Source organism: Guillardia theta, assembly GCF_000315625.1.
Source record: "Guillardia theta CCMP2712 unplaced genomic scaffold GUITHscaffold_88, whole genome shotgun sequence".
Lineage (NCBI taxonomy): Eukaryota > Cryptophyceae > Pyrenomonadales > Geminigeraceae > Guillardia > Guillardia theta.
Genome location: NW_005434586.1, coordinates 313253 through 340566, shown reverse-complemented (window position 1 = coordinate 340566; position 27314 = coordinate 313253). Strand labels below are relative to the sequence as shown.

Genomic DNA, 27314 nt, shown 5'->3' with positions numbered 1-27314 from the left:
TTCACCCCGTTGTTGATTGGCCTTGGACTCACGAATCTCTCCGAGCCCGCTATGACTCCATAGCCTGAGCATGACGTCGTTCGCAGCAGAGTCCACTGACTGCTTGCCAGGCGCCGGCAGCCAGCAAACTCCGAGTCGCACTCTACGGTCAAGTGACCGAGGGAGTCGCCGCGTCACTTGGCGCCTCTGCTCAGCGTCTCGCAAGGCATGCAGTGCCTGGCCGCCCAACGGGCCTTAGCGGGCGGGGCCGAGGGTCCTCTGGATGAAGCTGTGGATGCGCTGCTCCATGAAGACTCGGTCCTTGAGGCTCCTTGGGCTGTGACGCTCGTCAGGGAAGAGGAGCAGCTCGTAGTGCTTCTGAGCCCGGATCAGGGCGTTGATCAGCCTGGCTGTGTGACGGAAATGAACGTTCTCGTCGATGAGCCCGTGGACAAGGAGGAGGGAGCCTTCGATCTGATCAACGTGCGTCATGACGCTGCTCTGCGCGTAGCCCTCGGGGTTGTCTTGCGGCCTCCCCATGTAGCGCTCGGTGTAATGCGTGTCGTACCCATCCCAGTGCGTCACTGGAGCCCCGGCGATGCCAACATGGAAGGTCTCCGGGGCCCTAGCGAGCGCCATGGCGGACATGTATCCTCCGTAGCTCCATCCGTAGATGGCGACGCGATGCTTGTCTGCCAGCCCCCGTTCGACGAAGAAGTTCACCCCCGCCTTCTGGTCCTCTACCTCCAAGTACCCCATGTTCCACTTGACCTGCGACTCGAAGTGCAGCCCCCTCCTGCTGCTTCCCCTGTTGTCCACCTTGATGACCAGGTAGCCTTGGGAGCAGAGAAACTGCGAGCGCAGGTCTGCTGTGACGGTCCAGCTGTTGCTCACCGTCTGCACATGCGGGCCCCCGTAGACGGCCACCACGGTAGGATAAGGACCAGGACCGAACTTGTCTTGGTCGGGCCGGAGGTACGCGGCTTGCAGGGTGACTTTATCGTCGGAGGAAGGGAATTCAACGAAGGTAGGAGTGACGAGGGAGAGGCGATCGAGCCTCGGGTCCTTGTTCACGAAGATGGATCGAACAACGGTTCCATCCTTCAGGCTGCAAACATTGACTGCACGAAACAGGTGAGTCGAGGGCAGAACATGGAGGAGGTGAGCAATGTTTCATGACAGCAGGGGAGATGGAAATGGCGAATTACGGGGATAAGAAGGGGCAGGGAGACAGGAAGGGGCGGGAAGTCACAGCAAGAAATACCTCGGAATGGGAAGGTGCACGTGCTGTACTGGTCCACGAACAGTTGCTTGCTGTGATCCACGATGACATTGTGCATTCCGCCGTCCTGAGTTATCTTCACCACATCGCCGCCCTGGAGGGAGACAGAGTAGAGGTGGCGATCTTTCCATCCACTCTTGGTCCCAGTGAAGTAAACCTAACAGCCACAGGTCATCCCACTGGTATGAAGACAGGAGAAAGAAAGCACCAGTCCTCGAACTTCATCTACAGCCTTGATATCCTCCACCATCCAATCGCCGTCCGTCAGCTGTCTTAACATGTTCCCGTCATAGTCATAGAGGAACAAGTGTTGAAAGCCGCTCCGTTCTGACGCCCAAATAAACTTGTCGCTACCCCTCAGCGGAGTCAACATGTTGTGCAGGTTGATCCAGAATTCAGACTTCTCCACGAACACAGTCTTCATCTCCTTGCTGTCAGGGAAAATCCTCACAAGCTCCAGCTCTGTTTGATCTCGGTTTTGTATTTGTATGATAGCAGTGTTATCAGGAAGCCACTTCACACGGGCAAGGTAGATGTCTTCTCCGAACCTTGCCGTGAGGTCGTACCACTGCAAACTGCTCCCATCGCTGTTGACGACCCCAAACCTCACCCGCGGGTTGCTCGCACCAGCAAAGGGATAATGATGATCTTCCTGTGCAGCCTCCCCGACCTTGTCACTACCCTGGTGCATGATGCGATACTTGGGGATATGGCTCTCATCCACCTGTTGGAAGGCGACTTTAGTGCTGTCCTTGGAGATCCAGTACCCCTCGTAGCGATCCATCTCCTCCTGAGCGATGTAGTCTGCAAGCCCGTTGGTGTACTCAGTTCCTCTCGCGCCCGACGTGAGCTGCACGGGCTTCGATTTGCAGTCTGTAGATACGATGTAGAGTTCTCTGTCCCACACAAACCCTACAACTTTCCCATCGCTGCTGATTCTTGCATCTAGAATCGGAGGAATGTTGGCATCTTTGTCTGACAGACTGTGCTCCCCGTTCAACAACATAAGTGGATCAAACAATCGTTTCAATTCTCCATTCAACCCATCCTGAACAAACAGCTCATTGCCAATGGGAACGAGAATCTTCCCCGCTCCTTCTGCCCCTTCAGCCCATGCATATGAAGTTATGCCTGTGTGCAGCTGGCGAGCCCGTTCTCGCCTCAGCTTCTCTTCAAGGCTGAAGGATTCTTCCTCACCAGTACCTGAAGGAGGTTTGCACAGCTCACGGACTTGTCCCGTTGCAATGTCCATAGCATAGAGTTGACGGTTGAGCGATCCATCAGAGCTTGCCAGGTACGTTACCACTGAGTCATCAGGAGAGAAGGCGATGGAGTCAGGAGCAGAGCAGCCCGGCCTAGGAAAGATGGCGATGTCTTCATAGGTGATGGAGCTCTCGACGGGAACAGGAATGTATCTTGACTGCTTGTGCGACATGATGGAAACGTTCCGCCACGACTGCGGGGGGCGTCGAAGTTTCAGGCCTTCCTTGAGGATGGGGATGCAGTTCAGGAAGGAGAGGCCGGGGCGAGAGCAACTAGAACTCTGCAAACCAGCTGCCAACAAGATGCAGCGGAGCGCCAGGACCCAGGGAGACAGCGTGATTGACTCTTGAGAGGGATGCGAGGGGGCCGGTGGGTATGGAGGGAGAAATCACACCTGACAAAAGATCAGTGGGGTTACATGGGAGATACATCCAGGAGCAAAGGACTCCATCAGATTCCAGGGATCATCAGGGAGCTCGGTTGGACTCATCAATGCAAAGACGAAAGTATTCTGATTCCAACATCCCTGCAACACGCACATAATCGTCCCTGACCTCTTCATGCAGAGTGTCTCAGGGGACATGGATGGACTACATGTCCAAGAAACTTATACCATCGCTCTGAATGCCTCTTCATCGAACTTCCTGTCCTCTTCCAACCGGCTTCTACTCTACACCCCGTTGCCTCTGACTCGCTATCTCTGTTTCTAGCATCCATGCAGTTCAACAGCTCACTCATTCAACAAGCACGACATACGTCCGCACATCTTGATTCCGTAATTATGAAACCGGGTCTCATCACAATGCCCCATTCTCCCTCCTCCCTCCTCTCTCCTCCCTCCTCCCTTGCTGCAAGCCCCTGCATTGGATTGTGTGGCAACATGCCGCGTCAGTTGACTAATTATTTAGTTAACGCAGCCGGTTCTTTCAGGCGGCAGCCCGGGCCCGCCTGCCCTCCGAGCCGGGCTCCGACTCTGTGACTCAGTACTGGCAGTGAGAGGGGCAGCCGCTGAGCTCGGAGCCGGGCGAGGCCGCGGCTGAGTCACTCGGCGCCGGAGTCACTGAGCCCGGCCCTGTCAGCCTGTGTACCGCCGACCAAAAAGTTGCAGTGTGCCACGGTGAGTCGGCCCGGCCCGCCGCGGCCACTCCGGACCAGGCTGAGCGAGTGACGGGCCCGGCCCGGGGCCAAATCATTGTCTACTCTACCCGGCGTTAGTAGGCTGAGTCGCGGGGGCCCCCTGAGCAGCCTTCCCCCCGGGAGTCCGATCCGTTTCGGAACTTACTAACCGTAGTTCGGCCGCGGCCGCCCGGCCCGGCCCGGGGCGCAAGTAGGCTCACCGGTCGGACTCGCCGACCAGTGCGCCGCCGCCGCCGGCCGGGCCCGGGCCCCCGGGCGCCGCGCGGGCCGTCACCCCCCGGGCCCGGGCGGGGCCCGGACCGTGCGGGTGCCGCCGACCGTAACGGTGTGACGGCGGCCGCGCGGGCCCGGGCCGGGGCAGTCACCGGCCAGTGCACCGTCACGGTCCCGGCGGCGGCGGACGGTCGGGCCTACCGTCTTCCGACGCGAAGTGAAAGTTGAAAGTTGCCAGGCTCAGCATCAGTGCCATGATGATGGGCCCCCTGCCGGGCCGCGCCATGGCAGCGGCGGGCTTGACGACCGTCGCCGCGGCGAGGCTGAGCCGCTACGTGACCGGACTAGTGACAGAACCTTGTCAGAGAGACTCGTATGCGGCTACGCGTCTGTGACAGCACTGGCAAACTCAGTGGCATCATCATTATGACAACCACTGTAACACTGGCAGTAACTATCCTAGTAGTCTGTGCCGCACTCAGTCACCATGAGGCCCCCGTAACATCCGATTTGTCTTTCGAGTCAAGGAACATCCGCTTGAGGGATACTAAGTGGCATAAAATTATGAGGACAAGATGAGGAATGTCAGTGCAAGCTACAGCAGGTCAGGCAGGAAGGCTAGCCTCCGGAGGAAGGGAGGACCTGCAGAATTTTCACAGAGTCAGGTAGGAAGGGATGGGGGAGGATCAAAAAGAAAGTGAGAGCTGAGCTTGATAGGGAGGGGTCAATTTGAAGCAAACAGCTATTTCGAGCATCCAACATAGTGTTCGTATCAAGTGAAGGAACAATACTGTTAAATGGTTGATTGCGATCCACTGCAAGAGAAGTTTGGCATGTGGTAGGGTAACACTTCATAGCAGCAGCAGATGCATGATGCACATTATTTTGTTTTGCTGAACGCAATGATCCTTCATGGTATCATAGAGGTCATTCACAAGCGCAAGCTGATTGTGGCTTCTTGCCACATCTGTACGAATGTCCAACCTTTGAATGATGACAGACCTTGTTCGGCAGGACATTCCGCAACGGATCCGGGTTCTTGGAGCGGACACGAGCGCTCGAAGACTCGCTGCTGAGATGAATTCTCGTGAGCTGTAAAGACTCGGTCCAACCTCTGCCAAAGAATGTGGACGACTCCAAAGAAGTCTAGCCACTCGGAAGAAGATAATTTCCTGGAGAGCCCCATTCTGGGTGCCTTCAACTCTCCGGATAGTCAGATATCTATTGACCGGCAAATGGTATCGGGGATTCTTAAGAACTTTCTCTCTCTGACGAGAATGCTTTCATATGCAGGATGTGACCAACGTTTCGTTTCTTCTTGGTATGTACACGTCCGAACATTCTCTTCTACCTTGTTGACGTGGTTTCAAACATCAGATGAAGCACTCAACCTCGACTTCAGACTTGAAGCAGCTGAGACGGATAAAAGGGGCAATCAACATGTAGAATTGGACAAAGTGGCGGCCACAAAGAAAGTTGAAGAAATCCTGGATGTCAAATATCAAGTGGGAACAAGAATTCCAGTACAAATGAGACCTCGTCCTAATCCTATTGTGCAGGAGCTGCAGGCTGCCGAAGAAACGATGAGGCTCACGCTACAGTGCACCAAGTCCTCTCGGGACTGCGTGCGAATCCTGACGCAGAATTTTCAGTCGCAAGAATCCTTTGATGCCTTGATCACAAGGTCTCCTGCAGCTGCTCTCTGCTTGCCATTTGTCTGATTGTTGCAATGGATATGCGGTGACCAGGCTGGAGAAGCTCTACGATGACGAGTTGAAGCTTCAAGATGCAGTACAGAAAGAGGAGGATCTCATCAAACTCTGTGCTCCAGATGTTGAAGATGATGGCGGTTTCTCACTATGTGCCAGATAATGATAAGCTGAGGAAATTCCAACGACACTGGGATGAAGCCAGGGGCGATGCGACAAGCCCGGAGGCCTGCTACAACGATTGCGTGAAGCTCGTGCGGCAGATCTTCCATGTGCATTTGATGGATAGATCGTCGCAGTTGACTGATAGCGTGTCAATTGACAGGCGACTCGAGAAGAAGAGATCATCAAGCATAACCTCACCAAAGTCAAAAAAGTTCTACACGAGAATGAGGTAAATCGGATGGCCTCTGCGCACCTGGTTGATCTAGCGCAGGAACTCAAGAAACAACTGTTGGCGAGGAGGAACAGAATATCAAACGTTGTGAGTGGCCCAGGATCCGAGAATCTCCTCGACATTCAATCAAGATGTAAGGCCGAGCACTTCTGACTTGAACATGTGTTGACGTGTCTTTCAGACAACGAGCTGGTGCTCGAGCTCAACCGCTATCAGGTACAACTAAAAGACCTCGAAGCAGCCAACCAAGCTCTCGCTGGGACTGCAGAAGGAATGCAAGACAACTCGGATGGGATGCATAGGAAGTTCTTCTGATATCTTGATGATTTTTATTACACACACGTGCGAATTATATAGTTATCTCAGGGATATCATGGATGGGAGTGCTGTTCTTCACCATACTGGCACAGGAATCGCTGTTCTTCATGCATTTATCCACACAATTCTTGAGAACAGTGTTGGGGGTCTGTACAGGCCTTGGCTGGAGAGCAGGAGTGAGCTTGCAGTTAGAGGCGACATCGTTGGATTCATGCTCGGGTGTTCCAGGATGTGCTGGACTGTTGCTCTCACTTCCAGGGAAAGTAAGCGGATTTCTTTCAGCAATCTCCAATGAATGTTGCCTTTCCACCTGGTCTCGACGCTGAATTTCATGGATAGATTGCAACACCTCACTGCGCAACTGGCGAAAAAGTATGGAAGTCCTGGTGAAAGCGGAGAGCTTCATCTTCTTGGAGCGGTCTTCCTCTTCATTCAAGCCCATTTCCGGTCTCCAGGAGATCAGCTCATCTCTTTGACGTTTCGTATTGACAGGGTCGGACATGTTGGTTGCGGGATAAATCGATCAGAAATCGAGGATGCGAGAGGCTCGGCAAGGTGCAGTTGTTGTTCTGGCAGGGAGGGAGAGAGGGAGATAGAGAGAGTTTTTGCAGGAAAAGCTTGCGAGCGAGCAGGAAGAAGCGAGAACAAAGAGTCAGATGAACGACGGGGGAGCGCAGCAGAAGGGTTGACTGCGGGAGGCGGGAAGTTGCAGGAGGGAGGGACGGCAACGACTTTTAAACCCGGAAAGGGAAAGGATGAGCCCCTTGGTTGAAGGGCCTCGAGCACCCACCCCCACCCATGGGTCATCCATACACCCACCCTCCTTTCCATCTGTTTTTACAGGGGGTACTGTAATTTGACCCAATTCTGTTTCTAGAAGGTGGGACAGGAGTGGTCCAGTACGTTAGGGAGATGAAATATAGAGGGGGTGGGTACTCAAGAGGGTAATGGATGTCAGGAGGGGTAGGGTACTACCGGTAGACGGGCATAGAAGGAGATGTTGTGACGTATCTCATAAATGTGTCCGTCAACTAGGGGGGTGCTGAATGTGTATGGTGGGTTATGTTTCGGTTGAGTGGGGTGGGGGTCATCAGTGACCGTCAAACAGATTGAGAGTGTTGATAATGAAGAGTCAAGGTGAGGGGTGGTAAACATTACGACGGTACGTTTGGAGGTAGGGTTATTTTTTAAGGGGTAGGGGTTGTCGGAAGGGTGGAAGGGCGGATCTTTAAATTGGCTCATCTTCAGTTGGCGAGAACTTATCGAATAAAACATATCTAAAGCACGCCATTTCTGAGAAATGATCATGAGGTCCTTTACAACAGTCTTTCCTATTCCTGTCAGGAATTTATGGTGGTAAAGATTGACTTGGGAGACGAAAATAGAGGGTTTCGTCCACTTCCAGATATATGACGTCGTCATAGATCAAACAAGTGTCTTTTCGCAGTCGAATCGACTTAACTGATGTCCTCCGACAGCAATCGACGGATCGTGTCCCTACAGCTGGCAGTGGAGATCACGACCTTTCAGCACTAGTTTGGTACGAGACTGAATCTCTGGTACAAAAGACGTGGGGCGGGCCGGGCACTATATGCAAAAGGTGTTAAGGGTTTCCTAAATATAGCAAACTGCCATCGTCATTCGCCTTATAAAGCCGAGGAAAAGGGTACTTAATTAGGGTAGGGTATCAAAAGCTAAATATGGGGTGGGGTACAAGTCAGAAAGGTCGCAGGATTCCTTGTTTTACATAGACAAGCAATCGAACAAATCAACAAGTTCTGCATTTAAGATCCTTCCCTGGAAGTCAAACAGTATGGTGGGGTAGTCCGACCAATGATCATATATGGGTACTCATCCTAAGGTGGGGGTGGAGTCCGAGTCAAAGCGCTCGACGGGTTTGATTCTGTTTGGGGAGGACCGTCACAGATCTCAAGCTGAAACCCCAACGTTTCATCAGCAACCCGTCAGCAAAAAGTCCTTTTCCTCCATTTTACTTGGCTGACGTAGCTTCATCCACATCCCCCTACAGACACCCTTGTCGGGCTCTCACGCCGGGAACCCTGCCGGGAACCTGGCCGGGTCCGAGTCCCGCCGGGCTGCTCAGCCGGTCACGTGGTCCCGGATGTCGGGCCCGCCGGTTGGGCCCGGTCCCGGGTCACAGTTTCCTTTAGGGGAGACTAAAAAATAACGCTTTTATTATTACTCAAAGTAAAATCAGTTTACGCTCAGGACTGAGGCGAGCTTGATCCTAATTGGCCGCCATGCTGCTCAGCGCACTGCTGCTGTCCGCCGCTCTTCCGCATGCTCCCCCGCGTGAGGACCCCTCATACTAGCTTTTACAACCCCTTCCACTAGCTTATAGAACCCCTTCCACGAGCTTATAGAACCCCTTCCACGAGCTGTACAACCCCTTCCACTAGCTTATAGAACCTTTCCCACTAGCTGATAGAACCTCTCCCTGCGCGTAGAACCCCTTCTACTAGCGGATATAACCCCTCCTTGCTGATAGTGACACCTATGGACTCATTGGATTGAATGTGCTGCAACTCTCGTGAGGATAGAAACATCATCACACACCAAGGGGATTGAAGTGCTTTGTCTTTCCTACAGTAGTGAAGCAGTCAAGGAGGCTAGGCAACTTGCTGGCATGTGATATGAACCGCATGTGAGAATGTAAGGATATGAGACCACTGTTCGATGTAGTTACACAAGTCTAGACCAGTCACAACAGGTGCGGAGCTACATCAGACTTGAACAACCCAAATCACTTCGGATTTCAAGGAGGCGAGGGAGCAGAACAATTAGAAGGCTGAGATGCTTTAGGGGACCAAAACTGATGCTCCCACCGACAGCAGGAGCAGGAGCTGCGGCCACCGCAGGAGAAGGAGTCAGTTCCATGGCAGCGGTTCGACCCACAAGCGAGTGTCTTGCCATGCCAGCGCCTCTGAGTGCTGACTTTGGTCTCCAGGAATCCTTGCCCTTCCTGGATTCGGCCAATCATCGCAGATGTTTCGTTCAAAGACGGTGTGCGGAGAGGTTGGAGGTTGAGAGCGAGGCCGAGAAGAGGCAGAAAATGGAGCAGAACAGGGGCAGGGGCAGGTGCAGCTGCGGGAACGGGAGCAGGAGCGGGAGCAGCACAAGGCTTCTGATGTTTGATGCAGGGATCCTTGCGCAAACGGCTAAAGAACGTCCATTTCGAGTTTGTTGACCCTCCGTTCACAAGCAAGCATGAGAGCATCGGAGAGGGCCTGAGCTGGTACGAGTTCAGCACGGTGAGGACTAGACGAGCTGATCTGGCTGCCTCTGCTGTGAGGCTGACAGAAAGAAGGTAGGAGAAGATGAGGTGAAGTGGTCAAGGTTCGACGAATCCCTTCAATACATCAGCGAGGTATTTCCCTCCCTCCCTCATACCACCAACACCTCCCTCCCTCCCTCCCTCCCTCCTCCCTCCCTCCCTCCTCCCTCCCTTCCTCCTCCTTGCTCTGCTGTCCTCACCCGTTTCCATGTCTATCTCACTCCTCCCTGGCTTCATCTCCTCCCCCCATTCCTCAGGACTGTTCTGTGCTGCATGTCACTGCTTTGTTCCTCCTTTCACACCCTCCCTCCTCCATCACACTCAACCAGTCAACCATATTGCAACTGATTCACTGCTCCACTAGAGTTTGTCTTACAAGGAATTCAGGTCTTCACGTCTCGAGGTCCCTTCGACGGCGTCATGGGCTTCAGCCAGGCATCAGCCCCTCCTGTCCTTCTCCTGCTTACCCCCTTACGTTTCCAGGGTGCTTGCGTTGCTGCCCTCCTGTCTGTGCTCAGAGAGAGGGATAGTCTTCCTCCTCCCGTGCAGTTTCAGTTCGTCTGGCTGTTCAGCGGCTTCTGCCCGAAAGATCCAGAATGGAGAAAACTGTGCCTTGAGACGCAGGTAGCAAGGGTGTGGAGAATTGGAGGAGGAGGTCGTGATGGGGGAGGGAGAAGAGGGGAGGTCGTGATGGGGGAGGGAGGAGGAGAGGGGAGGGAGGAGGAGAGGGGAGGGAGGAGTAGAGAGGAGGGAGGAGGGGAGAGGGTGAGCAAGGCACTGAAAGAGGTTTACAGGTCCGCAAAATTTCCTCTGTGCATGTGATTGGCGAAACTGATCAGATCATTTCTCCTCAGCGAAGCACGGAGGTGCTTCTTCCTCCGTTCCAACTTGATGATTGACCAAACTCCTCCTCCTCCTCCTCCCTGTCTTGCATCTTCTGCTGCTGCTCCTCAGGCGGCAGGTATCTTTACAGACTCGGTCATCATCCGGCATGAGAAAGGTCCTCCTGGTCCCCCTGTCCTCGTGCTGATGATGTAACACAGGCCACCTCGTCCCTTCTGACAAGAAGATTTCTGACGGCCTCCTCTCTTTCCTCGAAGCGCACACAAGCTGATGCTCTAGATTCTCATCTCCACCTTCTTCTGCTTCTTGAGCTGCCGGGAAAAGCGGAAGCCTGGTCGGAGGAAGGAGGGCAGTGGGAGCTTGGACCCATCTGCGAGGACAAGCGCGCTCGGCTCTCCGTTGTCTCCTAGCTCCTCCTTGCACATGGCGAACTTTCTTGGGGCCCGAGGCTGAACCTCAACGAGCTGGGTGGAGGAAGAGGAGAAGGAGGTGTTGGAGAGGAGATGTGGGTAGGAGACCGCAGCCTCCTCCTCCTCCCCCGGTTCCATCACCCTGTCCATGTCGTCTGGATTGAATCCCATTACCACCCGCAGACCCTCGATCCTCATCTCTGTCCGACCGCTCTCGTTCATTCCCTGCCGCAAGAAGATCTCCAGCATCTCCCTGCTGCTCTCCAGCTGCTCCTGCCTGGAGGTGTTTGATAGTCGCAGAGGATTCTCAGCTCCTTCAGAGGAGAGCAGGCGCTCTACGGCCTTCGTCGCCTTCTTCTTCTCCCCCTGCAGCGTCAAGTCACACGGAAGTTGAGAGGTCGCAAGGACACACCATGATAGCATTGTGCGCCGCCAGGAGGGTCTTGAACTGGACTACCTTCTTCCGCTCCCTTGGGAGGAGGAACTCGGTGGGGCAGGAGGTTCTGCTCCGACAACCTTGGTGACCTCCTCGTCTCCGCCTCCCTCCCCTCTCACCTTCTCTCCATCAGCTTCACTCCCTTCTTCCTGAGTTCCTTGATGGTCCACCTGAGAGACCGTGCTCAGCTGTTAGCTGCCTCCTCCCCCTCCCCCCTCCCTCCCCTCCTCGATAGCGTTCTCATCATCATCATCTCTCTCCCCTCTCCTCTTTTCTCCCCCACTATCTTCTCTTCTCCTCTCCCCCCCTGTCTCCTGCTTGCCTGTAGCGGTTCAGCTCTGCGTCCATCATCATCGTCTCCCAGTCCAGCTCATGCTTCTCGAGCAGCAACGACATGACGCGGTCCCTCCTCTCCTGTTCAGGTCGAGTCGCCACCATCTTCCCAAACTTCGGATGTTTCGGATCGTCTGAGGAGATGATGAGCAACGAGGGAGAGAGCAGGGAGTGAGGAGAATGAGAAGCCGAACGAAGGAGAGGAGAGGAAAAAGACGGGGGGCAGAGGAGGGAGGGAGGGAGGTAGGTAGGGAGGAGTAGGAGGAGTAGAAAGAGGAGGAGGAGGAGGAGGAGGAGGAGGAGGAGGAGGAGGAGGAGGAGGAGGAGGAAAGGTGTGGAGAAGGAGGCAGTGAGGTGCATGAGCGAGAGGGTCATATGCGAGATACCAATGTAGACGAATCGGGGAAGTCTCTTGCCCTCTTGACGGATCACCAGACTGTCGGCCTTGCAGAAAAAGTTACAACGAAGCGATGGAAAAGCAGCGAGGATGGTGATTAGATGCCAGGGTGCGAGGAGGAGTAAGACAAAGAGGAGATGATGAACATGAAGGAGGAGGAGGAGGAGGACGAGGAGGAGGACGAGGAGGAGGAGGAGGAGGAAGGGTGTAGTTGGAGCAGGAAGTACCTTCTTCTGCACCACAGGCAGGGCATGCTTTTGGTTCCACTGGATCTTGAGGAACTCCGACAGCTTCATCATCTTCACCCACTGGGCCTTAGGCTTCCTGTTCAACCCCCTCGGATCGTCGATCATCCGCTGCGACATCTCCTCCTTGAGCGCATTTTTGCTGACCCCCTTCTTGACCTTGGCCACCTTCCCCAGCACGCCCTGTCCAGGTGCCATCAGGTGGAGTTCCAGTGGACGGTACACACCTGCTGGGCAGCCTGGGAGAACCAGTAGACGGCTGCGGTCGGGTCCTTGACGACCCCTGGCGGTGACGTCAGGCATCGAGCAAGCAGGAGCAGAAGGAGCGACCTATCCCGTCGAAGTATCTAAGAGCAAGGTTGTGCTGCGCCTTGCCATGGCCCTGCACGACGAGCAAGGAAGTGAAGAGAGGAAATGGGAAGAAGAAAGAGAGGATGAGCGAGGGAGGTCCATGAATAGGACGAGAAGAACGGGCTGCGAAGAGGTGGGTCGGTGGGAGGAGGATGAGAAAGACAAGGAGGAGGAACGAGCAGGGTGGAAAGGACATGTGCATAGAGGACACACCTGATGTGCTGCTGCGCTGTAAAACTTGGAGGCAAGCTCGTGATTCTTCTCAACTCCTACAGGGAGATGTGAAACGTCAGAGCGGGAGAGGAGAGAGAAGAGAATGAGAAGCAGAGGGAGGGAGAGACAAGAGGATGGGAGAGGGGAGGGATACGATGAAGTGGGGAAAAGGAGAGGAGGAGGAGGAGGAGGAGGGAGGGAGGGAGGGAGGCAGTACCATTCCCCTTTGAGAAGCACAGTCCAAGAGCGAACTGCTCGGAGAGTGAGTAGTCCATCCATCAAGACATTAGGAGGAACAAGGTTCTTGACCTGAGCGTCCGGATCCCCTTGTTCTGCCGCCTCCATGAACCACTCAGTCGCCATGAATTCATCCTGATCACCAGCTCAGCGAAGCATCCAGCTCGTCCCCACCTGACCTTGGGCATAGATCTTCCCTTGAGGTAGAAGAGGCCCAGCTTGAACTGAGCCTGCGCTGAGTTAGACCTCAGCTGATCCTCAGCTGTCGTTACCTTTGCGTGCCCCTCCTCGGACGCTCGCGCGTACCACTCGACAGCAGCGGAGTCGCTCTGATCCAGACCGTGCTTGCCACCACTGTAGGCCTGAAGGTACAGTGTTAGGAGGAGGGAGGAGTCTGAGCACTAGAGCTCTCTACCTCAGCAAGGAAGTACATGGCGTCAGCATGCCCTTCAGCAGCTGCTGCTTCAATCTCGTTGATCATCTGCATGCTGACCTCTGCCAACCTCTGCTCTTGTGCTCCCTTCCTCTTCAGGTTCCCGCTGACCTTAGGATCCCACTGCAGCAGCTTCGTCCCTTCGTTGGCCTCCTCGAGCTTCAGCCTCGCATACTTGAAACGGAACTCCGGGTCTCCCAGCTTCGCAAGTTCATGGCAGAGTCTCATCAGAGAGCTCAAGCTCTCGACCGTCGGGTCCTTCTCCAGCAGTTTCACAAGAGTGATCTTTGCCTGGATGCTTCCTCGTGCCGCTGCTCGCTCCAGCCATGTTGCCTGCACACTCGCTCCCTCATCTATCGCTCGTCCTATCCATATCGCAGCCTCATCTTCGTCCTTTTTCGTCCCAAGCCCATCCGCGTAGCACGAGGCCAACCACAGCATGCTCTCCGGGTCGGCCGCCTCTTCTGCTGTTCGGTTGAGGAGCGTAAACGCCTCGTGATCGTCGTACTCGGAGAGACCGTCTCGTCGCTCGAGGATCCACTGTGCAAGGATGAGGCTAGCTTCATGGTTACCCAAGGACGAGGCCTCACTAAGGTACTGCAGCGCCTCCTTCTTCCTGCTCCGTGCGCTCCCTCCGGGCATGTCCATAAGAAAATGGAAGAGCGACAAAGAAGCGTCTGCTGCTGTCTCGTTGTACGACTTCGCGTTTTGAAACCACTTCAGGGCTGACTCTCGGTTGATTTCGCCTCCCCATCCCTTTGCAAGGCACTCGGCATACCTCAACATGCTGCCCGGATCGTCATACAAGGTCCCCATCATGAAAGTCCTCCTCGCCCTGGCTTCATCCTGTTCGACCCCTACACCCTCCAGCAGCATCTTTCCGAACTCAGAAAATGCCTTCGAGTACCCCCGGTTGCAGCAAAACTCCAGCTGCCTCGCCCCGATCCTCTCGTCCCTGGGTACCCCGAGCCCCTTGATGTAGCACATTCCGAGCTCGTAGAAAGCTGGGGAGTAGCCTTTGATCGAGGCTCTCGAGTACCAATCGATCGCTTTCTCGTAATTCTGCTTCACTCCGCGGCCCTCAGCAAACCTCTGAGCCAGCTTGAACAGCGCCCGTGCCCCAGCTCGTATCTCCTTACCAACTTGAGATCCCTCCTTGTACTCTCGAGCAGAGCGCAGGAGGTACCACTCCGCCTTCTCGTCATCCTGCAGCATGCCATACCTCCCCTCCGCATACATCAACCCAACCCACGTCATGGCTCTCTTGCTGCCCCTATCGGCAGCCTTGATCAACAAGGGTACGGCAGCTGAGGCGTTCGGCTCCAGCCCTAATTTCCCCTTCAAGTGTGCCACGGCCAGGTCCTCTAACGCAGGGAGGCTCCCTTTGCGAGATGCCGACTGCAGCAGCCGACGGCACTTGGTGTAGCTCTTGGAAACTCCATCCCCGTACCTGTAGCACAGCGCTAGTTCGTACGTAGCCTTGACGTGGCCCTGCCTTGCCGACTTCGAAAACCATCCCGCAGCTCTCTTGTAGCTCTTCTCAACTCCCAGCCCCTCGGCGTAACAGATGCCAAGGTGGTACTGGGCCTTGTCGTTGCCTTTGAGCGCTCCTTCCAAAAACCACGAGGCGTCCATGCGCTTGCGGCCGGCGTAAGGCCGGGATCCTCCCCAGACTTCTCCGAACACAGGGTTCTGCACTCCCATGATTGCCTTATGTGGGCCCCATGCGCTGTTGGTCGCAAACGTCCCGTTCAAGACGCGCTCGACGGACTCTGGTGAGAAACCAAGCACGTACTGGTTCTTCCTTTGTGCCTTGGTCATCTTCTTCTTAGACTCCTTGAGGAGACGGAGGTGGTCTACAAGGGAAAGAGTCCTGTTTCCTTTACGAGCTACAACTCCTGTCTTCGTTCCTCCCTCCCCTCCCTCCCCTCCCACTCCACCTTGTGTGCCACCCTCGCCCTGCCCCATCCTGTCATGCATCAGACCGCGTTGCTCAGCAAAGATCCTATCGCGCTCCTCCATCAATCGTTTGAGCCTCGTGTTCTCGTACGGGTTTTCAACTGTCTCGGTGATGGGGTTGACGTACAGACCGTCTTCTGTCATCTCAGGCACTTCGATCGTCTTGTTTCCAAATTGCTGAAAGCGCAGGAATCACAACCATGCTAACAAGTGAGGGATGAAACTCTCCACCCACCTTCTCTATAAGTCGCCCCGTCGGCTTCAACCCCTTCTTTCGTCCTTCATGCAGAGTCAGTGCATACTCTGACATCTTTGGGACTCCAGAAAGCCCTTTGCGGGTCCCCTTCCAGATCCCTAGCTCCCCGAAGGGTAGCGAGTTGACATACACATTGTCCTCATCCATGGTTTTCTTGATAGCCATTTCCTGCCCATGGAGGTCTTTCAAGAGCTGAGAAAACATGTCAGAACATGTCAAACCGCCAAGAACATCGAGCTTGCCTTCTCTTCCATCTGCTTCTCCGTCATTTCACTCCAGTCCGATCGCACGGCCTTCCAAAATGCCTTCCTTCCCCTGTAGCCGTAAACCTTCTTGTAGATCTTCGGCCCTCCTAGCTCGTACGCCTCCAGGTGAGGATTCCTCAAATCATCAGAGGTGTTGCGAGGAGGGAAAGACAATCGTTTCTTCCTCCTCTTCTTCACAGGCTCCTTCGCACTGCTCCCTTTGTTACCAGCTTCTCTCTGCACCGTCTTTCTGCTAGTCCTTTCAGCCTTGTCGACGGCAGACTTGCGCTGACCACCACGAATATGCATGATTGGCTGCTCACAGTTTGCCCGAGCAACAAGAGCAGCGCAACTGAGCATCACGGGGTTGACACCTGGTAATACTCCTCGCGACCCCGCTGGGGGCAAATCGGCGGTTACTCCAGCCCATATGGCGAAGAGGACGAGATTCAAAAGGCGCCTGGACATGCTGTACCGTCGATCTGGATGTTTTGACCTGCTTCTCTTAGCATTCAAGGAACCACCGCTCATCTCTTGTCCTGCCAAGCGCTCGTCCCCGTGGCCTCGGAGCACAACCCATCTCTGCATCAACGCATGGCCCTCGGTCACAGACAAGCCTCTGACTTTCTCTCCGTCTTGAGCTCAACCAAGGGGATAGTTGTAGCAGGCAACTTGACCTCCTTCTCCTCTCCTCGCCCTTCCCTCCCCTCCCCTCCCCTCTTGCTTCACCGGCCGCATTGATATGATCCCTCGCTACCGACGTCAGGCCTGTCGCCCTCAGCCGGGCCCGGCGGCCATCATCGGCGCCCGGCCCCCGGCGCCTGCCACCGCCCCCCGGGCCCGCCGGGCGGCCGCGCGGGCGGCGGCCGCCGGGGCGCCGCCGAGTCACGTGACCGACACTGCGACTGAGATCTCAGCCGATGATCAGTGATGATCATCCTTTTACCGAGTCGAAGGTACGGCGGTCAATGGCGAGTCCGTGGCGGGGCAGCCTGCGCCACTCGAGTCACGGGTGCGCGCCGATCGGGAGTCATATGATCGGATGGGGGGGCTAGGCCGTGCCGGGCGCCGCCCGGCCGGACCCGCCGGTCATGGTGTTGCCTACTAGGCTCAGTCACAGCTGGTTCAAGGTTAATTTACTTACTGAATTAACTTGTGAGGCGTAAGAGGACCGGGACTCCGACTCCCGGCGGTGCCGGGCGCGGCGGCGGACCGCAGTGGTACCCGGGGCGCCGCCGGTGAGGAGTCCGGGCCGGGCGCGTACGGTATTATCCTGATCCGGCTGGCCGGGCATGGCGGGGCCGGGGGAATTGCCATTTGAGTAAAGAAGTCCTCAGGGGGCCTGCGAGGCGCGCAGCGGGCCAGTTTCACTGTCAAGTTTGAAGTTTGATTCAACGCCAATTGAACAGTCTAGAGGATCTGACCCCATCGAAAAGAGGTCTCATCATCGAGTTGACAGACATGGCGAGTGGACCCCATCGAAAAGAGATCTTATCGATACAATTATTTGCCAGATTCAATTGAAAAGAGCTTTCGGAGGGAGCCTTCATTCCCTGCCGTCTTCGTCCGGCACATCGCCGCCTCGCCGCCCCGCCGCCCCCTGCACGCAGTAATGAGCACTCCTGCAGTCGTTTTCGTCTCTCCCCGTCCTCGCGAGCATCTCGCTACAGCTGGACCCGCACCTCAAGTAGCTCTGAGCTCTTCAACCCTTGCGCCGCTATTTCACCTCCCGCAGGAGGCTGCTGCCAAGAATCTGGTAGGAGCTCTCGACCTGTTGTGCTCGTCGTCTCATCTTGTTGCAGGGGGTCTCTCTAACTACTCTGAAAGCTGCATGCCGAAAGATCGGAATCAATCGATGGCCGTACTCCCGATGGTCGCTGGAAGTACCGCCTTCGCCTGCAGCATCTCAGGAACCTTCCGACCGGGAAGTATTGCCCGAGAATGTGACAATGGCGATGGATACAGGAGTAGAAGATGAAAGAGATGGGTGGTTGATATCATTTAAGGAAGAGAAGGAATGGCTAGAATGGTATGGGAGGTGCGATCTTCATGATGAATGCTTGTGGAAGGGACCCCTGAAAGGTGCCTGCCCTTGAAAACCACACATTGCAATGTTGTTCAGAAGCTGGATACCTAATTTTAAGTCTCAGAAATTTGCTATACATTTTTTGTTTGATCATATCTTCAATGAAGCTTGACAAGTTACGGATGTTTGCTCACACTCGTTGAGTCCAGCAAAAACAAACCGGGTGAGTCATAAGACTACTTGAACTGAGTAGAAAGCTGAGCCAGAAAACAAAGTCTGAGTCATTTTCATCGATGGATTCATCCCTTTCACGGAACAAAGAAGCTAATTCCATCCATTTCTATCAGCAGGGTTTTCCATCAGCAGCCGCCCGTTGTCCATCAGCAGCCTGAGCGTTTTCAATCAGCAGGGGTTTCCACCGTGCTCATAGCAAAAATCTCAGTCTTTGGGTTGCCTTTAGTCAGGTGTTCAGGTGTTATATGAACGTGATAGACTGCGACCCGGCCGCTCGCAGACTGAGGCGAGTGCCGCCGCAGTGCGGCACCGTACAGACAGGGCCGGCGGCGAGCTCAACTTTCAGCAGTCCGATCTCTTTACACTGAGGCTCAAACCGTGACCGTACTGTTACTTGAAGCTCAGTGCAGTGGAAAAACGCCGGGCCCCCGCCGCTGGTGACGCCGCGGCCGGGCCCGGCGGGTGCCGTCGCCGGCGGCCTACTGCGGCCAAAGCCTTGAAGTTGGAAGACTGAGGGGCGGCGCGGCCCGCCACTGAGGCCCCGGGCCCCCGGGCCCGGCCCGGCTCAGCTGAGTCAGGGGCATCCCGTGTCCGCCTCAATTTCAACAGGTCGCTAATGCAGAGAGAGGCGCAACATGGAGAGGGAGGAAACCAACGGGAGGAGGGCGGGAAGGGGGAGAGACACTGCAACATTGTTACACAGGATCGAAGGTGCTCGCATCCTCTGCCACTAGTTCTGCTCCTGATGTTGTTCTTGTTGCTCCACACTCCAGAGAGGAGGATGCTCAGGGAGACGGTGACAACGATCAGGTATCTCATTCCGTATCATTGGTTCTGCATTTGTTTGCACTTGTCATTCGTGCTGGTCTAGTCTTTTATTTTGTCTTGGAGGATGTCAAATGTGACGACGCACGATCTGATTGTGCTGTGTTTCCCCTGGTGTCGTTGCTGTAACGACCTAGCCACAGAACAAGATCCGGTGTGGCCTTGCTTGCACTCAACGGGAAAGCCTTGTGAGATTTCTTCAGGTTTGGCGTGGCAGGAGAAGGAGAGGACGATATGCTGGACGAAGAATGTACTTTTGCTCCTCTTCTTCTCTTGGTCCATGCTGACGGGTCCTCGGAAAGGCTATCTTGACTTCACGTTCCACCCGCAAGGCGTGTTGACAGGACTACACGAGAGGCTGACGGATGTGGTGGGGAGCCATGATGGAGACGACATCTGCAGTCTGACATGCTGGGCAAGGATTTGACGGGAAACCGGCTGAAGGAGGTTCCGGACTTGTCGATCCTTTCTAGACTGAAGAAATTGGTCCTACGAGGTGAGTCGTTACCTGAGAGAGTGTCGATGATGTAACTCTTGCTCAGACAATGAGCTGTCGAGCCCTGGATGTGCGTCAATCTTGACGAGTCTTCAGCACGTAAGGCGCTTGTTTGAGGTGTTGCAGCTCTGTGATTGTGTGAAACAGCTCGATTTATACCAAAACAATCTCAAAGCCTCGACGTTTTTTGAATGTCTGACCAATCTCAAAGTGCTGGACTTGTCATGTAAGTCGAAAGTGTCTGAGAGGGAATGAGTCATGAGTTGTGGCGCAGTCAATGAGATTCGAAAGATTGAAAAGCTTGAGTCGCTTCAAAAGCTGGAGGCAAGGACACCTTCTCGCTCTCAGAAATTGACCTTGTGCTCAGGAGATTTACTTTGTGAACAACAAGATAGCGTCAATAGAAAATTTGTAAGTTCAATCGCTTTTTGATCCTTCTGCAATCAGGAAGCATATATTTCATTCTTGTCACAGTAACTGCTTATTAGGTCGACTTTAACAAACCTTACCAACTTGGAGCTGGGATCTAATCGCATTCGGGTGAAACCACCGATGTCTTACGTGAGTCCTGATGCAGTCGTATTCATCCAGGAAATTCAAGGGCTGGAGACTCTCGTGTCTCTGAAAACCTTGTGGCTGGGAAAAAACAAGGTAACGATGACGGAGGGATGATGAATGCAGAAGCAAAGTACTGAAACAGCCACTGTAGATTGCACAGCTGAGTGGATTAGACTCTCTGACAAGCTTGAATCTACTTGGTCTTGCAGCATGCAGGCTTCACACAGCTGCTCACTGACGTCGACTTCAGCTGTGTCCAGCAACAGGTTGACAGTCCTCGAAGGGCTTTCTACCCTCAAGGTCATAAACTCGAACCTGACATGAGCGATCCATGACGTGGGTGGCAAGGGGCTAAAAGAGCTTTACGTGAGCCACAATGGCGTCGAGCGCATCGAAGGTGTGGCAGCGGAGGGTACAGACAGCAGATTGATGATGAGCAGGATTGGACGAGCTAACACAGCTGGAGACATTCGATATCAGCTCAAATCGATTGTCAGTGACCTCTCCTCAGCTCATCTGCTATTTTCCTCTTCCTCCCTGCCCGACCCCGACCCCGACTCCCCTCCCATTCCCAACCCTTTGCTCTCAACAACCTCCCGAGCCCCCACCAGCTTCCCATCGATCATCCTATCGCATGTTTCCATCTCTCTCAACACCGGACAGGACTGAGATCAAGAACCTGAGTCACCTCGTTCACCTCGAGGAACTTTGGGTCTGCAGATTTCCTTGCAAGATGGCAAGTCCCTGACGTTGGTTTGTCATCAGTGTGGGGAGAATCTTATCGACGCGTTTGAGAAAGTGGAGGTGACCGTGTCTATTCTCTCCCTCCCCACCCCATCGTCTGTGCCCTTATCTCCACTCCAGGAGCTCAAAAGCTGCAAAAAGCTCAAGACGTTGTACCTCGAGCACAACCCGTATGGAACAGGCTGATCTGTGCGTAACGATGACTGGAGTATGGTGTAGGTTGCAGGAGAACCCCCTTTACACTGTCAAACTGCTCGAAGTGATCCCCAGCTTAACTCAGGTAACTTTACACGTGCTTTCCAACGGCTGACCTTCTTGACAGCTTGACGCTACGATTGTCACCAGGCAATAAAAGATTTTCGAGCGCCAAACGGTTTCAGGAGGTGTCCTCGACTGAACTTCCGCATCTTGCAAGTGCAAAGGTCATGTACAGAACATAATGTTTCCCATTGAACGATCTTGCTTGCTCGATGATGTCAAAGTCATTATCAAGTATGAGAGCTGATATGTCATCTCCTGATATCAGGCAGACGACCTGTTCTCCTGCTATCCTCCGGACCCCCCGCACAATCGCCCGCAACGCCTCCTCGTGTGTAACGAGGTTCTTTCCGAACGGAAGATCTGCTACGATTCCGATCGTGTTCCCCTTCTCATGCAAAATCTTACCAATCATGGCTTCCTTCTCCCCAAGGCCCTCAAGATCGCCGTGTATCAAGAATGCTTCTCCGCCATCTTTCACAGCTCGTACCCTCTCCTCGACGTTCTCCTGATCTAGCAGAGACGTTTGATACCCAAAGTACTCTAGGTTCTCTATTGCGCCCTCAACACATCTCAGATTCTTGTCAACGCCTAGAACCCAACTCGCGCCCCCTTTCAGCGCTGCAAACAACAATGTCCCCGACCCCGAGCAAGCATTCACAACCCCCCAGCCTCCTGCTGCTGCCTGCACTCTGCATCTTGACCTGAGCACGTTGATGACGGCGGTAGCTACGTCGGGCTCCAGCGCAGCGTTGAAGGTGAAGGGCTTGCTGCCGCGAAAGTCCAGGAAGCTCTCATCCTGCCGTGACCAGTACCCCAGCCCGAGGGAGAGGCCTGAAGCACACTCCAGCAGGATGAAGCGAAGGTGCACGTTGGAGTGAGGGAGAGCCTCTCCACCCTTGATCTTGCGAGCAAGCGAGCAGACGATCTCCGAGGTTCTTACCTTGGCTCCCGCATGCTGGCAGTCCGATATCCTCTCGTGGTGCATCGTCCAACTGGTCGTATCCCCGAGGCAGAGCGACGAGTCCCCAACTGCCTCGCAGATCTCATCAGCGTCTCTGCATGGTCCGACAAGCACACGCACAAGTGCTCGACTGCATGCAAGGGACCGAAGCTCATCTTGACCCGGCCTCGCTTTCAACGACCAGACTCCCCATTCCACCTCCACAGCGCCCAGGGTGCTTCTCAACTCGACATCGAAGATTTCTCTCAGAGTCGACCTCTTGTCTGTGAGCAGGACCCAGTCACTCGTACCTTGCTCTGTGTTCCCTGCAGAACATGTTCCCAATGGAACTCGTCGCTCAATCTCATTCCAGTCTTGCAGAGGAGTTATTGGGAACCCCCCTCCTCCCTGCACCCTTCGGGGAGGTTCCATGAGGAGGAGCATTGCCCTTCTGCAGGCAGACCCTGTCTTCCACATCATGCGAGCACTGAGGGGTGACATGAACGGCGATGATGTATGGAGCATCAGGAGGAGAAGCGACGCAAGGAGGGGGTTCCTCGCCATTTTCGCTGCCGCCTCTTAGTGCCTTCGGCCTCCTGTTTGAGGCGGACCCGACTTGTCCCGGGCCGGGTTCCCACCGGCGCCGGGTGACGGTTGGACTAGAGACTGAGGGCTAACGTCTACAACCTCCCCCAGGGGTTGTAGGCTCTAACATGTAGTACCCGTCATGTTCCCCAACAATTATGGACTTTGAGAGGTGGGGTACCTTTAGGCCCAGTCCCATTCGGTATGTCATATTTGGGGGTACATGGGTGACAAGACAGGGGTCATGGTAATACTCCGCATTAAAACGAGTAGGTGGGGTGGTGACATCATTGTAAATATGGGGTAGTTTTGATGGCGAATAGTGGGTAGTGGTTATCAAATACAGGGGTCATCTGACAGGGGTATGAGCAGATGGGGTCCTTATGACATACCGTTGATGGACAGGGTGGTACAAGAGACGGGCAGGGGGTGTAGGGGATGCAATTTGAGGGATGAGGTAGGGGTACTTTAGCGACCTGGGTGGAAGGAAAGTGGTAGGGTACTTCGGATCAAATGGTCACATTGGCAGGGTAGTGACACTTCAGGTGGTGGTTCTCAATACCAAATTGTCGTATTGTTGGAGTATAAGGTAGATAACTGAAGGTGGTGGGGGTCCAAGTCAAGGGGTAGGGGGTGAAACTTCATTTTCGCTCGTGATTGAGTCAAGGGTAGTGATATTAGAAGATAATTGGACCGGTCATTTGATCCGGTATGCAGGGGGTCACTGTACATATAGAGGGGTAGGCACGTGCTGTGACGTCAGGAGGCCAGAAATATGGCGGATTCGAAGAAGATGAAGGCGGCGGTAAAGGAGGTGAGACGATGAACGATGAACAATGAATGATGAGGCAGCATACCTTGCTGTCTAGCAGATATGTTGTCGACTGCCAAATGCCCTATTTGATGTGCAAATCCAAATCTTGTACAGTGAATGGGTGCAGCAAACTTTGCACTCGTATCATGCCATGGGGATGAGATTATGCAACCTCTGCGTGAAAGTGGAACGCATAATGTCCTGTGTTTTTTGACGATGGAAGTGATTTGGGTCGTGATATACCGAATGATATGTTTGTGAAGTTTGAACGATACACACCACCTGTTTGGTCCTGGATACTTTGTTTAATTTGTGATCGATATTTGTATTGATCTGGAGATCGAATCGGAAAACTTGGACGTGGATGCAATTTTTGATGCGTTGCAGCGACCATTTGTTTGCCTGCAAGCTCACTGAAACTTTCCCTCTCAGGGTGGCAAGAAGGGTGTTGAATTGGCTGGATGCGCCGACATGGGTGGATTGGAGTTCTTCACCACCCAGATCGAGTCTGCTGAGGGAGACTTGGAATTGCTCGTTGCTGCTATGGATGGAGCCAACAAGGAGCCCGATCCCAATGAGGAGGAGGCCAAGGGAGGTTCCGGAATGGTCGGCAAGATGTTCCTTTCCTCTGGCGACAAGCAGCTTGCCCTGCTTGCCTACGTCCCTGAGAGCAAGACCGACAAGTGCAACGCATCAGAGTGGATGAAGGCTGTGCTTGCCTCCTGTAACGGAGAGTTTGTGGAGGGAGATGCCAAGCTTGCCAAGGGCAAGATCGCTGGTGATGGCGAGACGCGCTTCCCCCTCAAGGACAAGGACACCTGCCAGGCGGCGTCCGTGAGCTGGCTCAAGGAGAAGGGTCTCTTCCCCCAGGCTGACGGTGATGACGATGACTGGGTTCCTGATGATGATGCTGGCATCGAGTGGTAAGCCACTGAAGAAAGCTCCCTGTATGACGAGAATGCCACTCGTCTGGTTATGTGAAGAGACTTTCTACGAAAGATATCTTTCTCTGTCCAAACATAAGAAGAGATATTTGCCATAAACACATCTATATTTTCCTACTCTGATCTTGACGATTTGAAAACAAAAAGGATGTTCTTGGACAGATTTGCTGTGCGTTGCATACGTAGAATTCGTTTGGACCATTTCAGGCGTGCTGTGACCAAACCTGCAGTAGATCAGCTGCAGTAAGGTATGAAACAAGTAACACCATGAGCAGAGGCAAGGTCCTCAATTGGCTCCCACAGTTTGAGACTGCTGTCAATGAAAACGAACCTTGCGAGTATTGTCAAGCTAATCGTTAAGATTCGTCTCACGGCAACTCACATGCAATCATCTGTCGCTCGTTCAAACATCTGAGGTAATATTCCAAAGTGGCCTGTCGTCAACTTGAGTGCATTTTCTACCAGAACCTTTGACGTTGTCAGAGCTCGTTCACTTGATCCTCGTTTCTACGTAGGAAAAAACGATGATGTCGACCTTCTGCCGACAGAATTGTTTGACTTCCCTATTCGCAACCTCCTTCGTCCGTCTCAGTCAACAACAACGGTTTAGAGACATGAGGTATCTACATCAAGGCCTTGGCAGACATCGCAAGTTGCGAACACAACTCGATCCGACTCATTCTGCTTCACACCAGCAACACTGAGAGAAGGTACAAGGCGATCCACAGCAGATTTCCATCCGGGCTGTTCGACTACCGTTAGACTCTTGACGTCCAAGAAGCAAGCCCTGACCTCGTAGTCCGATACCATCACATCCAAGATCATCTTGGACTGTAGCGACGTCAACACCGGCAACAGCATGCCATGGGAGCACCTTGAGATAGTCTCGCAGCAGATACATCGCCATGGCGTCTGACCCTCCGGCACCACCCAGCGAAATGACTCTGCAGACATCCTGTTCCATCTTTGCGCTTATCATTACACTTGTCTCGCGCTTCAAAAACAATGCAGCGAGGATCGAGCTCCGATGAATCATCCGCTTCAAGAGGTAGCCCGTCCTAGCTCCGGCATCGGAGAACGAAGGCATCACACCCACTTGAGTGACGAGGTTGAGTCGTGCGAGAAGTTCAGAGGCAACTGCGTGGTCTGAAGGGATCAGCGTCTCCGTGATGGCTTCCAGCGCTCGACTTGACTTCATGTCGTGGAACTCGAGAAACTCGAGGATTCTTTCCTTCTCCTCCTCATCCGAGCATGCACTACTATGCTCCACGTCCCCCTTGCTCATCACGGTCGTGAATCACGTCGACGTATCTTTGACCCTATCTTCATTGGGCGTCGAGGAGGCTGCGAGGGACTGTAGCAAAGACAAGAGGTAGCATCATCACTAGACAAGAATCAGTCAGGGATCATCACGTAGGATCAGTGGCACATCAGTCTCTAGAACAGTAGCTGGATCAGTAGCTGGATCAGCAGCTGGATCAGTAGCTGGATCAGTAGCTGGATCAGTAGCTGGATCAGTAGCTGGATCAGTAGCGGCAGGAGTAGCGGCCAACCATACTCGGCTCTTCCATCTTCACCGGTTCACGCCTCGCCTCAGCATGAGGGGGATGAGTTCTTGACCGGGCGAAATGGGCGCGGGGGGCTCAGTGCTGAGCGCCAATGTTCGCAGCCACATAGGACGAGAGTTCGAGCGACTGAAACAGCAGGTGCTATTGCCTGCTATGTTGAGCTTGTAGAACATGCACACCCTCCTGCTCGAGCTCCTCCTCCTTCCTCCTTGCCCTTGTCGTGTGAAGTGTGAACCTGGCTGGTGATGGCAGGGCAGGAACTATCTTGTGCTGGCAGAGCTGCGGAACATCCAGTCCATCGAGGATCTTCCCATTGACATGCAACATATCGGGACTGTGTTTGTTCTGGATAGCGATCGCAATGGCAGGGTTACCCTCTCAGAGCTCTACGAGTTTGCGGCCTTGTGTTCGCGAAAGCGCGAGGAATTCCGTCAGCACGACTATCCTATGCAGGTAAAGTATCATAATGGAGATGCACTCCAAAGTGAAGATGTCTGTTTGCAGCTGCAAGGATTCTGCACGCTGCGGATGTTGGATACGGTCCTGTCGGAAGGGATGGAACTGTTCGTGCGGTGGTTCCAAGCGCTGTTCACTGAGGGCTACGAGGAGTGCTTTCTCCCAGAGTATCCGAATGTCGCATTTGTGGGAAGAGACACTGCACATCTTATGCACGAGGTAGATGATGACGTGTTGCTCCTGGGCCATAACAAGCTCTAGGTTCTCCACGTTGACAATGTTTATGGGTATGACATGCAAAGTTTCTTTGATCTGTTGCAACGATCAGGTCACTGTCACTATCAGAGTCTCAACGCTGTGACGCAGACTGACTGTAGGAGAAGAGCTCGGAATTATGTCACTGGAAGACGAAAGACTGGATGAACTTGTGCCAAAACTGGTTGTAGAGAAATTCGCAAAATCATTCGGGGAAGGATTTATGTAATCGCAACTGTTCTTTGCCTCATTGAAACTAAGTTTGGACCTGCCCTGTTGTTGGCAGAAATCTTCTACACAACGAACTCAAGTTCAGATCACCAACAGAAGGCAGGTTGGGTTTGTAAATAGAATTATTGTTTCTGCTGTGCGCAATGTACAGATCGACGAGTGAGTGGAGAACTACCAATCATTGTCATAAATGAAAATCCATTGTAAATAAAGCGCAAGTTTATCAAGAACAAGGAATGAAAACCACGGATAAATCAACAAGGTCGAGATATGAACAGACAAGATGACGTGTGAAGTTAGAAAAGAAGGGAGTACCCTCAAGGGCATCATGATTGTATAATGCTCAGGATCGCAGATTGCAATGTACTCAAAACACTGCTATGCATGCTTGCACAAAATTAATAGATGAAAAACACAAGAGGGGAA

The 27314-nt window shown here is 53.8% G+C and overlaps 10 protein-coding genes across 10 annotated transcripts; 5 read left to right on the top strand and 5 right to left on the bottom strand.

Annotated features, from left to right (window-relative positions):
- Positions 1–234: 234 nt before the first annotated feature.
- On the bottom strand, positions 235–2915 carry GUITHDRAFT_165325 (hypothetical protein; the record flags this gene model as incomplete). Its single annotated transcript, XM_005825013.1, has 3 exons — positions 1470–2915; positions 1244–1418; positions 235–1100 (listed from the first exon to the last, which is right to left on the bottom strand). Exons 1-3 carry the CDS (start codon positions 2694–2696, stop codon positions 235–237), a joined length of 2268 nt encoding a protein of 755 aa, XP_005825070.1. The 5' UTR covers positions 2697–2915.
- Positions 2916–4998: 2083 nt separating this feature from the next.
- Positions 4999–6295, top strand: GUITHDRAFT_115851 (hypothetical protein; the record flags this gene model as incomplete). Its single annotated transcript, XM_005825012.1, has 9 exons — positions 4999–5112; positions 5168–5195; positions 5252–5379; positions 5434–5558; positions 5623–5696; positions 5743–5837; positions 5909–5977; positions 6020–6113; positions 6162–6295. 9 exons carry the CDS (start codon positions 4999–5001, stop codon positions 6293–6295), a joined length of 861 nt encoding a protein of 286 aa, XP_005825069.1.
- A 34-nt stretch (positions 6296–6329) lies between these two features.
- On the bottom strand, positions 6330–6740 carry GUITHDRAFT_115850 (hypothetical protein; the record flags this gene model as incomplete). The annotated part of the gene is made up of 1 exon (XM_005825011.1): positions 6330–6740. The coding sequence occupies one exon, from the start codon at positions 6738–6740 to the stop codon at positions 6330–6332; it is 411 nt and encodes a 136-aa protein (XP_005825068.1).
- Positions 6741–9304: 2564 nt separating this feature from the next.
- GUITHDRAFT_115849 (hypothetical protein) lies at positions 9305–10707 on the top strand (the record flags this gene model as incomplete). The annotated part of the gene is made up of 7 exons (XM_005825010.1): positions 9305–9322; positions 9460–9570; positions 9627–9686; positions 10077–10226; positions 10388–10459; positions 10548–10593; positions 10637–10707. 7 exons carry the CDS (start codon positions 9305–9307, stop codon positions 10705–10707), a joined length of 528 nt encoding a protein of 175 aa, XP_005825067.1.
- Positions 10708–13124: 2417 nt separating this feature from the next.
- Positions 13125–15126, bottom strand: GUITHDRAFT_77568 (hypothetical protein; the record flags this gene model as incomplete). The annotated part of the gene is made up of 4 exons (XM_005825009.1): positions 13125–13193; positions 13238–13288; positions 13331–13402; positions 14455–15126. Coding segments are annotated over 4 exons (864 nt in total), but the record flags the coding sequence as incomplete, so codon positions are not given.
- A 3689-nt stretch (positions 15127–18815) lies between these two features.
- On the top strand, positions 18816–20471 carry GUITHDRAFT_165324 (hypothetical protein; the record flags this gene model as incomplete). The annotated part of the gene is made up of 15 exons (XM_005825008.1): positions 18816–18922; positions 18985–19021; positions 19174–19190; positions 19240–19286; positions 19339–19406; positions 19457–19532; positions 19579–19631; positions 19680–19758; positions 19807–19856; positions 19900–19943; positions 20021–20072; positions 20124–20183; positions 20242–20290; positions 20341–20390; positions 20439–20471. Coding segments are annotated over exons 1-15 (810 nt in total), but the record flags the coding sequence as incomplete, so codon positions are not given.
- Positions 20472–21210: 739 nt separating this feature from the next.
- On the bottom strand, positions 21211–22599 carry GUITHDRAFT_144573 (hypothetical protein; the record flags this gene model as incomplete). The annotated part of the gene is made up of 1 exon (XM_005825007.1): positions 21211–22599. The coding sequence occupies one exon, from the start codon at positions 22597–22599 to the stop codon at positions 21211–21213; it is 1389 nt and encodes a 462-aa protein (XP_005825064.1).
- Positions 22600–23380: 781 nt separating this feature from the next.
- On the top strand, positions 23381–24495 carry GUITHDRAFT_165323 (hypothetical protein). The gene is made up of 2 exons (XM_005825006.1): positions 23381–23434; positions 23867–24495. The coding sequence occupies exons 1-2, from the start codon at positions 23396–23398 to the stop codon at positions 24359–24361; spliced, it is 534 nt and encodes a 177-aa protein (XP_005825063.1). The 5' UTR covers positions 23381–23395; the 3' UTR covers positions 24362–24495.
- On the bottom strand, positions 24493–25663 carry GUITHDRAFT_115844 (hypothetical protein; the record flags this gene model as incomplete). Its single annotated transcript, XM_005825005.1, has 5 exons — positions 24493–24602; positions 24645–24709; positions 24761–24846; positions 25135–25209; positions 25253–25663. The coding sequence occupies 5 exons, from the start codon at positions 25661–25663 to the stop codon at positions 24493–24495; spliced, it is 747 nt and encodes a 248-aa protein (XP_005825062.1).
- A 343-nt stretch (positions 25664–26006) lies between these two features.
- On the top strand, positions 26007–27027 carry GUITHDRAFT_165322 (hypothetical protein; the record flags this gene model as incomplete). Its single annotated transcript, XM_005825004.1, has 6 exons — positions 26007–26084; positions 26199–26399; positions 26451–26621; positions 26664–26730; positions 26780–26882; positions 26944–27027. 6 exons carry the CDS (start codon positions 26007–26009, stop codon positions 27002–27004), a joined length of 681 nt encoding a protein of 226 aa, XP_005825061.1. The 3' UTR covers positions 27005–27027.
- Between the last annotated feature and the right edge of the window lie 287 nt (positions 27028–27314).

Bases quoted from the DNA above. Each gene is read 5' to 3' on its own strand.
- GUITHDRAFT_165323 (XM_005825006.1), top strand. From the start codon at position 23,396: ATGGCGGATTCGAAGAAGATGAAGGCGGCGGTAAAGGAG. The intron at 23,435-23,866 runs GTGAGACGATGA...TTTCCCTCTCAG, and splicing joins TGAAGGCGGCGGTAAAGGAG to GGTGGCAAGAAGGGTGTTGA.